Genomic DNA, 11719 nt, shown 5'->3' with positions numbered 1-11719 from the left:
GTCTCAACAGTCGGCAGAGCCCCAAAAAAAGAAGACACCAAAGGGTGATCATTCGAAGCCTCAGTACTGGGCAGAACCCTAGAAGGAGGAGGCACTGGAGGTTGATCATTTGGAGCTACATTATGCGGTACAGCCCCAGAAGACGAAGGCAATAAATGCCTTTGGAACAAACCCACAAACCTCTAATGATCAAGTAAAATCTGACCATCAAATTCCTGCAACTGGTCAAGCTTCCTCTTTATGTTTGTAGCTATGCGCGAGCCTGTGCAACTGTTTATTCTCATGTTTGAGCCCTCTAATCTTCTGTTTGAGACTTATCACTTCAGCCGCTGATGCGATGAAAGTTAAGCACTCAAATTAAACCATCTTTTGACAATTGTAGTATATGTATAAGTAGGGATCGTTCTGGACCGGGGATTAGGAGGGATTGCTAATCTAAACTAAACTGACTTACAAAAAGAAACTTAAAAGCACTTAACTAGACTCTATAGACTCAAAACACTTAAAAACACAAACTAAAACAGATTCTAACTAATTAGACACACTAAAGTAAAGGGGGATTGGGTTTTGGACGAAAATAAAGTAAAACAAAACAGAAACTAGAACTAAACAGATTTGCACGAAATTGGTTGTTTTGGATGGATGATGGGCTAGCTAGAAGGTCTTTCTCCACACATGACACACTTGCATACAAATCAATCTCCAATTGCTTTTCAATAAACTATGATGCTCAACACCCCAGATTAACCGTGATGCACAAATTAACCCTCAGATTTTCCTTTACTCATTGAATTGGATGAATGCATGCGACAACCCAAATCATTCTCTAAAAGTCCCCTATATAAATGCATAATAGAGATACAATTAAAGTTCATTAAGTTCCATGAAAATCATAAGCGTTGACGAGGCAATTGTAATTATGAATGCATGATACGTTTGCCAAGAATTCAATTAACGCGATTGTGACAAGCAACCTTCACTACTCATGAATATAAACTTGTAACGATTAGGTGAAACTTTATATAATCATTTTCTACAGTAATCAGAAATCTCTTTGTTCTCTCTACCCGTCCTCAATTTCTCACTTTCTAGGGTTATATTCTTGAATGTTATCATTTTATTCATTGAAGTTCTTTTTATATCATTTTATTCTTGAATGATATATTCTGAGCACGAGGAGTGTGATAGCAACAGCCGGCGCATGAAAGAGGCATTTTCTTGCATACATAGACATCAATGTCCCAAGTCCTAACAATAAGCCTACTATTATGGAACATGAGACTTGCAATGATAATTCAGTTAAAATCAACCAAATAACATATAGTAACTAAGTATATATTTATACATTAACTTTTGACTCACAAATTAAAAGAACTTACCGTCAAAAAAAGTCAATTTATTAAAAGAAATATCACCAAACTGTAAAGCAACAACTTATAAATACTAAAACATGAAACTGTAACCAATTATGAGAGATACAAGAAAGGCTGCCTTCTTTTTCATTTGTATCGTGGTAATGTTATAACTGCTCGGACATGAAGAAAGCATTTTCCTGCATATATTTGGGTCCCAATGCCTACTCTTCGGACCCTCTCACCGACCAAACAAACAAAACAAAAAAAGTAACATATTCTAACAATAATCCCTACGATTATGGAACACAAGTTTCGTACATCAATACATGATAATCAAGTTAATTAAACACAACATATGTTAATTAAGTACACATACGTAAACCCTATATATAAATGACCTCCTCCCTTCCCATCTTTGGTATTCCACAGCATTAATTAACCAAACAATGGCAAAGATCAGAGCCATTCTGATGATATTACTGGTCGCTGGGTCAGCCATGGGAGATGGAGATGATCGTCCTAAAGTACCCTACTGCCCTATCGTCCTCGACAACTTGACCCCTTGCCTTCCTTACGTACTCGAAAATGAAGCGAAGCCAGCCAAGGTTTGCTGTAATGGCGTCCTAGACCTGAGCCACTCTGCAGGAAATAAGGAAGGTCGACAAAATATATGTGACTGCATCAAGGCTGAAGCTATTTTGATGAACATGCCTCTTGATAATTTTTCTAAATTTTCTTCTCTCCCTAAAGCCTGTGGCCTATTAATCAACCTTCCACCCATCTCCAATAACACCGATTGTTCCACGTAATCATCACTCTCTGGCTCTATTTCTGTCTCTTTCTTCAATATGCAATCTTAATTTTTTTTTTCTTATATATAAAAAAAATTAATGACTGATTCTGGTTTCTTTATATATTACAGGGTTGATTGAAGATTTAATGGTGAAGGAGTGGTGCTTCCAGAGTTTGGCAACTGAATAAATGTGTTTCCAATTTCCAGCGTGTTCTTAAAATTGGGATGTAAAACGAATAATTTGTCTTCTCTTTTCTTTTGAAAGAAAAATAAATGTAATAAGAATAAAACAACCTTCATGGGTCCGTGAGTATTTTAATAAAAACAAGGTATGAGTACCATTTATTTTGAACGTTAAATTGTAATGCATACATTAACAGTGTAATCTAACGTCCACACCACGAAGGGCAATCTTGGTATAGTAATATATACCTACGTCATTTGATGTAATTAATATAATGTTAAATAATTATGTAACCTTGGAGCATATGAACGATTACGGTATAACCTACCATCCAAACCATAAATAGCAACCTTAGTATAGTAAAACCAATGTTAATAATTTGGTGTAATTAAATATAACATCAAGATAATTATGTAACTTTGGAGTATAAATTTGAACGACTTACAATGTAACCTTACCTTAGAGTACTTTGTATGTTGACATAATTTTATAACATGATTACGATGTTGTGTAAGTTCATAACTCTCCCCAGTAATAACATACATCTATATTGTACTAGCACGTCATTGGTATAATAACACATTAATTTTGTAATTCTATCACGTTGAAGTACAAAAATCTACCTTGACAATGTAACAAAACATCCACAATGTCAATACCAACCTCGTTATAGTAATAATCACGTTATTCTTTGTCATTAACTTGAATTTTATCATAATTATGTAATCTTGGAGTGTGATTTTGAACCATTATAACATATCTGAAATATTACCGATACGTCTGATACCTTTAACTCTAAGAAATTAGGTCCACAAAGCTTGTTCAATGCCAACCGCCATCGCCTAGTTTCATCCCTTGCCTGAAACACACAAAGGGGAAACTTTAATGAGCAAAACTTAGTAATGGCTAACAAACAATCGTACCACGAAAGAAATATTGGTCAACAAAACTAAAATTACAACCTATGTACATGCCATGCCATGTGATAAGATTTGACTAAAACCAATACATGCATTTAGAAAATCCTTTCTTTGAAAACCTTCTTTAAAATCTTGTTATAACATGTAATTCTTTTTGAAAATGCGTCTTATTACTTTAATTCAAAGAAAACTCAATGCATGTAAAGGCATGAATTTCATTTCACGGTTATACAATCTACTTTATCATGTTATGAACATACATAGAATAATATTCACAACATTCACAATACAACCTGCACAAAGAATCTATAATCACGCTTGAATTCAAATTTGGTCAAACATACCAAAAACAAAACATAAACGCAGAGAGGCAACCACAGCCGGCCCGCCTCTTTTGTAACTGCTAAATTCATCTAAATTATGAGGAGAGAAATTCAGTTGTAGGTGTAAAGGTATAGCGCATGCTCTAGACAACTTGGCTTAAAATTAGTCTATACTTGATCTAATTTTATACTTTCATTTGATCAGGCAACAGCCCAACCATGAAATCCTTTTTCCTGCGTATTATACAAATTTCTCGTCTCAACTCTTAACAATAACCCCCACAATATGGTTCTTGACATTTACATGACAATAATTAAATTTTAACCACACAAACAAACACCCCATTTATCTGAAAATAAACTTTCATCGCATTAACACAACACATCAACTTAACTAATCAATATTAAGCCCCAAATATGACTCGTCTAACTAGGATCATTGCTATTGTTCTTTTGTTTGTGACTTCTGCTTCAACCAGGGGCACTGTGCCCTCCTGTCCGGACATTATGAACCGGTTGACCCCATGCATCTCCCACCTGCTGCAGGGGTGGCAAAGCCGCCTCCGGCTTGCTGTAACGGTGTGCAATACCTCACCAAGTACTCAAACGGCAGGGAAGATAGGCGGGCTATATGTGGCTGCATCAAAGGTGCAGCTAATATGATGGGGTCTATTGATTTTTCTCTCATTTCTGATCTGCCTAGCAAGTGTGGTGTTTGTGTTAACCTTCCACCTATCTCAAGAAACATCGATTGTTCCCAGTAAATACTCTTTCGATTGCTATAATTAACCTTCTCCCCTTCCTTTTATATATGGAAAGGGAAACACTGATTTTGGTTTTCTTTTGCAGGGTTTGAAAATAGAAGAAGGAGAGTTTGGTGATGTTTGAATAGATGTGGTTGTGTTCAAGGAAATTAATGGGGTTAATTACATAGATTTGAAATGTAAAACAAATGTGTGGAAAAAGAAATTGCAATTTGAAAATAATGGAACATGTGGATCATATGAATACCAGCTTGTTTTACTTGTGGAAGGTGAAATTGCTTGCATCTACTCTTATATTTGCAACTCCAACATCATTACTTTTTTTTTTTAATTTTATTATTATTAGACCAAACTCAACCCTGGGCTAAATGCTATTTTTTAGATTTTATTCTCCTCTCCCAACCCAACCCATGCTAAATGTGTGGGCTAAAAGTTAAAAGCCAAACAAAAACCAAATTCTCCCCAAGATTTAGCCCAGAAAATGGTGTGGGCACCACTAGCGAGACCCCACCCACATGGCTATATCTCCCAGGATTTATTGAATCCAACGACTGAGATTGAATATAATCAAATCTAACAATAGAAAAAAGGTCTAATGGCCCAAATTTAAATCCAATGGCTAAAATAATTAAAAAAATTATTTAACTCAAAATTCACCCAAATTTATTGATTTTTCAATATTTATCGGAATTAAAATTTTTTAGGTTAAAATGTTCATAAAATTAATTTATGATAGTGTACATAAATTTTTTTAAATTACTTTAAAAGAAAAAAATTAGCCTAAATTTATTATTTAATAATCTCAGGCTAAAAATTTTAGGCCATAAGGGTTAGAGTAGAAAAACTGTTTCTGGATTAAAAAATTTAGGTTTTAGCCCAATGGTTGGAGATGGTCTTAAGGGGTGGAATGGTTCCAAACTATTACAATAATTTAGAAGAATATGAAGTTTTGAAACTAGAATTCCTGGATAGAAACCCAACACCATATCCATTAGGATATTAGACCACATGCATAAGTTGAGTGTGTGCAAAAAAGGGGAAAGCCGGCACAATTTTTCCTTGGGATAGTACTTGCAATTCCAACTCTACATTTGCATGCACATGTTTACATCTTTTGCTATGGTCGGAAGTTGATAATCTTCTAATAAGCGACTAATCTTTTTATGTGAATAGAGAGATATTAACATGAATATATATTTGTAGAATCTCTCTAAATATAAATCTAAGATGATTAGGTTTTAGAAGTCTCAAAACCACCTTGCAAAACAAATTGCAAATTGGCAAAAACTAACAAGTCTAGCCGTAAAAATTCACTTCTAAGTTTTTTTTTTTTGTTCTTTTTGCTCAAAATCAAATTTCAAAGTGGCACACACTTAAGTCTCTAAGCAAATAGTGTTTTATCGTAGTGGCAGAAAATAATTATGTTTGTGCACTTCAGAGGAAACTCAATCATAACCGATCCTCCTCTCCCCTAGTAAGTATTAACTAACCATTTAACCCGCTAATGATATTGTTTGTAAAAAAAATCTTTAACAGAATAGCTTATCATGAAATAATTGTATGTGACATTGGGGTAATTAGGTGAATGTAAAAAAAATCTCTCAAAGATTTTCCGAAGTCATTTTTCCAAATCCTTTCAAAAAATGTTAACATTAAAAGACTAATGTGCCCTTCAACAACTAAAAGGCCAACGAACTTAAACGCGGGCACAAACCTACCCGCGCCGCCATTGCTCTGCTTCATCTCAGTTCCACCACTCTCGAACAGCAAAATCCCGGACTCTCCCTCCCTCCCTCCCTCCTCTCCTCTTTCGCTCTCCTTTCTCTCTCCCCCTCTCTCGTACGCTCCAACGGTCAACCCAATAAAAAAATTCAATTCGATTCAAGATCCCATTTTCCTGGAGAATTCGTTATTAGGGTTTTATTAGGGTTTAAAGATTCCATCTTTTCTCACTAATTCGTTTCAAATCTTGCCGGATAGAGGTATTCATATACATCAATGGCTTACCGGCGGAGCCTCACGACGACGAGCAGTATAGCTCGACGGCACCAGTACCATCCGTCCGTCACTCACATCCTCCGCGACGACGACCGCAAGCAAGATGTCGTTTCCGAGCACGCATCTGCTTCGCCGATATTGAATAAATTTCTCAGCCAGAAGCGGTTTTTCGGAAACAATTTGAGCAGAGTGTCGGGTTTCGGCGGTGGGTTCGCTCAGGATAGGAGGATTTCGAATGCTCTGCTTTCGTCCACTTCGGGATTCGCGTTCTCTCGATCCATGTCGTCGGCTTCGGAGAAGGTTGAGCTGTTGAGTGATGTATCTGGAGTTTTATCCGACACTGGGATCGAAGGCTTGACTTCTCAGGTACCGGCAATGAGCGAGGTGGCGGTTGCTGCCGCGGATTCGTGGTTGCCAGTTAAGGGCTTGCAGTACTTTATTGAAGCTGTGCATGTTCACACTGGCTTGAATTGGTTAGAAAGCTATCTGCGTATGCTTTTTTGTTAAATTTTAATTATTTGTTGTGATATTAAACCAATTATTTAAATTTGTGAAATTGAAAAAAGTGAAGGGAGTAACTCACAGATGAAACCATAGACCTCATAGATAGCAGATCATAACTCTGAGTTTGTAAAAGTTAGTTGATTGTTGTTAACATCTTGTTAAAGACGGAAGAGCTCAATGACGATGTGAATGGATTAGTTAGAGCAGTCTCTTAATCTATTTTTGTATGAATTCACAGTTGTATGTTCGGTTTTGGCAGTGTATTACATTATGATTGTGTATATATGTATTGTGTCGATTACTCTTCAGGTGGGCTGCCATAGCGATAACAACTATTTTGATTCGGACTGCCACGGTTCCGCTTTTGATTAATCAACTTAAAGCAACCTCAAAACTCTCTGTAAGTTTGTTGTTGTTAGTGCATTTCTTCTAAACTTGTACGATCACACCAAGCATGTTAACCACCGCTTATAGTCTCTCAGTGCGTCATTTTTTACAAGCTTTAAGCGACTGTACTCATAATTTAGTAAGTGTTCATTTTCTCGCCTGGAGGTGGTTCTTCTGTTGACTTTTGTGCTTTCTGCAGCTCATGAAGCCTCAACTTGAAGAATTGAAGCAAGAGATGCAAGACAGGGTATGATGTCTGGTTCTTCCTTATTATGCTACCACTTATTAACTTACAAAACTGTTGTGAATACATGTTAATGCATCCCTTAGCCTCTCCTGCCCAAGTCATTCCTATATATATATAGTGGAATTAGCAAGGTCACCTTTGTTACAGCAATCTCTTAGATAGACACTCATTTTGTTGTGCTTGTCTACTTCTACTTGCTCATATGACCAATGAATGTAATAGGATGGTGCGCGCTTTACGAAATGATTCTTTCTACTAGGCAAATTTAGAGAACACCATCCAGGGCATAGATTGTGTTAGTGAGCTGTCTAGGAGCCTAAGAAATTACTCTTTCGAGTATGTTTAACCATGCTCTTTACTCTTTTGTCAGGGTTCAGATCGTTCTGCTCAGCTTGAATTTCAACAGAAAACAAAGAAGCTATTTAAGGAGTAAGCAGCCTTTTCTTGGAGACTAAGAAATGTACAGAAATTTCTTTGTTTGTTGCCTTCTATATCTGTTTTCATGTAGTTATGTTTCAGTTAAGACAGAAGTATATAAAATTAAGCTTTAAAAAGTATTACTTGGTAGTTATGGCGATTCCTTTTCGTTAGGTGTCTAAGCTGTAATAGACTTTTGGTCATAAATCTTATGCACCAATCGGAAATTTATGTACAAATTCTTTGTTTGCCGCTTTGAACTCTTTTGTGTCCTTCCCCCTTACTTTGGTTTTCCAAATATTATGTTTTGACAAATGAAATATGAGATCCAGTGCAGTTAACTGGGATAAAAACTTGTTCCTTATTATCCATCGTTTTTGTACTAATTGTCTTCCCATCATTATGTCTCCCAAATCATCCCGAAAATTTTCATTTTACTTATTATGATATCGGGTTTGCAGATATGGTGTAACCCCATTGACTCCAATGAAGGGACTTTTGATTCAAGGTCCTGTATTCATCAGCTTTTTCCTTGCCGTAAGATCTTTCTCTTAACACCTTCGAACTGATGAAGTTTGATTTTGGTTGTGGTCTTTGGAGGTCTCAATATAGCTTTGTTTTTTGTTTGGCAGATAAGTAACATGGCAGAGAAAGTGCCATCCTTTAAAACTGGTGGTGCCTACTGGTTTCTTGATCTTACAACTCCAGATGCCATGTACGTTTTTCCAGTTTTGGCAGCCATGACATTCTTACTGACCGTGGAGGTAAGCCAGTTGTTTTTCTTATAATATGTTTAAATTTTGTTACTTTCTTTTAGAAGGGTTACTTCCACGAGGAAATAGTGTAATATACATGCTTAACACCTTGATATCATTTTGTTATTTACAGTAGAATGAATTTTGACAGGTTTCGATCGACAGATCTGAAACCAAGGCTTTTGCTTTCTTTAAATTTGGTCATGGAAGGTAAAAGGCATTCTAAATATATGGGAAAGGATAACATTTTTGAAAGAAAAGGATCAGTTAGTCAATCCTTGCCCCTGATAGTCTGTCAAGTTAGGGTGCTTGTGTGTGTACTTGTGCAATCAGATTGATTCTGAACCTTAGTTAAACCAATGAAAGAATTTATTTGCTTCGCTTTGCTCTTTAGTGCAATCTGCAAGAAGGTATGGAGGGAAATCCTGCTGCTGGCACCATGAAAAATGTTTCAAGAGGCCTTGCTGTTCTTACAGTTCCATTTACCATGAGCTTTCCAAAGGTATATTTGCTAATTTTAGTGGCTTCTGATACATTCTATGCTATCTCTAGTCATTTCGTTAGCAGATGTCAGTATCGATCAAGGCACATAGTTACATTTCAGGATGTACAGTCAAATAGTTGTTTCATATATGTCATTAACGATAGACAATTAAATAAAGGTCTCGTATATGTCTCCTGTCTCCTGGTCGATTGAATGTAGTTTTAAAGACCATAGTGCAGGCCACTTTTAAGACTTATTTATTAATTTAATTATGATAGTACCTGCACAGCAATAAAAAGGTGCTTAAATTCTTTTTATGTGGTTGATTTGTTTAGCTTTTATGTTATATACCGAAGTCACATGATGACGAAGGCTAATCATAGACTTTGAAGCCAGGCTGACACTATGTTGTGCTTGGTCTGTCAACTGTGCAGGCTGTATTTTGTTACTGGGTTACATCCAACTTGTTTTCACTCTCGTATGGGCTGGGTGAGTCCTTTTACCTTATACTTTTATCAACAATAGAGAAGCTTTCCACTGATGTCATGTGCACATTATTTGTGCAGCTTCAGAAATTAAAAGAATATCTCAACTTATTGTGCTGAAATTCTGGTGCACTTTTCCCCGTTTACTGATTCTGAATTTTGATTTCAGTGCTTAAATATACTGGGCTGAAGGAGGCCTTGGGTATTCCTAAACCGCCACCTTATACTGCTCCCCCTCAAGGATCACAACCTGCATTTTCACTATTATCCACACTGAAACAAGTCGCTGAAGGGGCTCGTGGCTCAACCTCCTCACCTGGTGAAGCATCAAAGGTTCAAGATCGAAGTACATCATCGTCGTCGTCATCATCAGTTCTTAGTCAAAGGATTAAAAGTTTAGAGAAACAAGTGAAGGGAAGAAAGAGAAACAAGAAGAGGTAGTGAGTATCGATTTTTACAAGTTCAACCATTACCATGCCCCATTGATGGGGATGTTTCATTGCTTTTTACCCTTTTAATATAATATCCCTTAAATTGGCGACTCGTCGGTTCACTTAATTAGAGATGATGGTAGATTAAACTATCAGAGTATGTAATTTTTGCTCAGAAAGTTTGAGAATTTTGTGGGAAGTATTTTTGCCGGTGGTTCTGTGTATGGTATACTCTGCAGAACCCAAGACGTCCACTTGCATTGTAGAAACAAAATAAAATAAAACTACAGAGATCTTTTGGTGGTGGTTTCTCTATAAATGTAGCTTGGAGTTTAATGCGAGAGTAAGTCAATCAAGACGTAGCTCTCAGTTTGTAACCGTTTAGACAATTTCGTTTATTTGTTTTTCGTTATTAAAACAATAATGTTCATAATTATATTTTGTTTGTTCTTCGTTTATTTTCAACTAGTTTGTGGATTGCCAGCCACTGCTCAAGTGTTTCGTGGCGATGTCAATCGTGAATTCACAATTGCTTCAGTTTGGTTACCGGGGTGGACGATATACAAAATGGCGAGTTGTGGCTTCGTCAGGGCGTTGAACGCGATCGCAAAAAAAATTGAGAAAAACGCACCTCGTGTAATATGCCAATGCATTCAGGGCATGGTTGATGGCATTCCTAAACACCCTAAACACTATGTGTGGATGAAGAAATTTAAAATTATTAAGGAATTTTAAAATGATGGAAATTGAAATGACAGAATTTTATTTTTTAAAATTTGTGAATTTTCTTGTTTGATTAATTTAAAAAAACAATGGAATTGAATACGAAATTTATTATTTTTAAATTCTCAATCATAGAAATTGAAAAATGACATCTATTTACATGGAATTTAAACTTGGAAATTGGAGGTTCTAAATTCTAAGGTTTTTTTTTTCCACAAGGAAATTCTAAATATCTATGTTTATGAATCTAAATAAAGGAATTGGTACATATCAATTTATAAATTCTGACTTGTACCTAAATTTTAAGTTTATTTTCTTCATCCAAACATAATGTAAAGGCTTAACTCAACTAGACGAACTATTTATATATGAGAAATTATTAGGTAATACAGTATTACCACGTCAGCATATGATACTTCCACTCAGAATTTAACACATGTACAATTATTATTCAATTGGACTTAAAAACTTATTTTAACATAAAAAGTCAAACTTAACATGTCAGCATATGATACTCTCCTCTCTCCTCCCTCTGATGCACTAACCCTCGCGGCAGGAGGATTCTCTACCCCATATTCCCATCCTTTTCCATCACCTCCTCTCACACATTATTTTTTATCTTACTATCTCTATAAAAAAATTAATATAAGATGTTGACGTAACTTAACCGTGACCGCTCAAATAGAAGGGGATTGAAGGGTAGAGAGATTAGGAGGGTGGAGAATCTTCCTCCAACCCTCGCGAGGCTAGCATCGTCGTCTCGCTCGCCATGACCGAGACCTTCGCTAGACTCGTCGAGGCTGCGCTTAGATTGCAAGCCCATGTCGTCTATTCGGACAGCAAGCCCATCCCGTCCACTGATTTCTCGCAAAGGCTGCGCTCCTCTCCATCTTGTCCGCTGATTTCCAACAGCAGGCAGGCATGGCTACAAAATTGGAATTATTTTTAT

General features: G+C 36.4%; 2 protein-coding genes across 2 annotated transcripts; both read left to right on the top strand.

Moving 5' to 3' along the window:
• Nucleotides 1–1769: 1769 nt before the first annotated feature.
• LOC126626034 (non-specific lipid-transfer protein A-like) lies at nucleotides 1770–2500 on the top strand. Its single transcript, XM_050295194.1, has 2 exons — nucleotides 1770–2160; nucleotides 2278–2500. Exons 1-2 carry the CDS (start codon nucleotides 1802–1804, stop codon nucleotides 2285–2287), a joined length of 369 nt encoding a protein of 122 aa, XP_050151151.1. The 5' UTR covers nucleotides 1770–1801; the 3' UTR covers nucleotides 2288–2500.
• A 3551-nt stretch (nucleotides 2501–6051) lies between these two features.
• On the top strand, nucleotides 6052–10483 carry LOC126626032 (mitochondrial inner membrane protein OXA1-like). Its single transcript, XM_050295192.1, has 9 exons — nucleotides 6052–6810; nucleotides 7151–7241; nucleotides 7428–7475; nucleotides 7846–7904; nucleotides 8354–8429; nucleotides 8525–8656; nucleotides 9042–9149; nucleotides 9566–9620; nucleotides 9786–10483. Exons 1-9 carry the CDS (start codon nucleotides 6338–6340, stop codon nucleotides 10055–10057), a joined length of 1314 nt encoding a protein of 437 aa, XP_050151149.1. The 5' UTR covers nucleotides 6052–6337; the 3' UTR covers nucleotides 10058–10483.
• The last annotated feature ends 1236 nt before the right edge of the window (nucleotides 10484–11719 follow it).

The sequence above is a fragment of the Malus sylvestris genome, chromosome 6, assembly GCF_916048215.2.
Source record: "Malus sylvestris chromosome 6, drMalSylv7.2, whole genome shotgun sequence".
Taxonomy (NCBI): domain Eukaryota; kingdom Viridiplantae; phylum Streptophyta; class Magnoliopsida; order Rosales; family Rosaceae; genus Malus; species Malus sylvestris.
The sequence above is the reverse complement of the archived record's forward strand: the minus strand, read 5'-3'. Positions and strand labels throughout refer to the sequence as shown.

Excerpts from the sequence above, each read along its gene's own strand:
- LOC126626034 (XM_050295194.1), top strand. The coding sequence starts at position 1,802 with ATGGCAAAGATCAGAGCCATTCTGATGATATTACTGGTCGCTGGGTCA.
- LOC126626032 (XM_050295192.1), top strand. The coding sequence starts at position 6,338 with ATGGCTTACCGGCGGAGCCTCACGACGACGAGCAGTATAGCTCGACGG. Across the intron at positions 7,476-7,845 it reads AGCAAGAGATGCAAGACAGG|GGTTCAGATCGTTCTGCTCA; the intron begins GTATGATGTCTG and ends CTCTTTTGTCAG. Across the intron at positions 9,150-9,565 it reads TTACCATGAGCTTTCCAAAG|GCTGTATTTTGTTACTGGGT; the intron begins GTATATTTGCTA and ends TCAACTGTGCAG.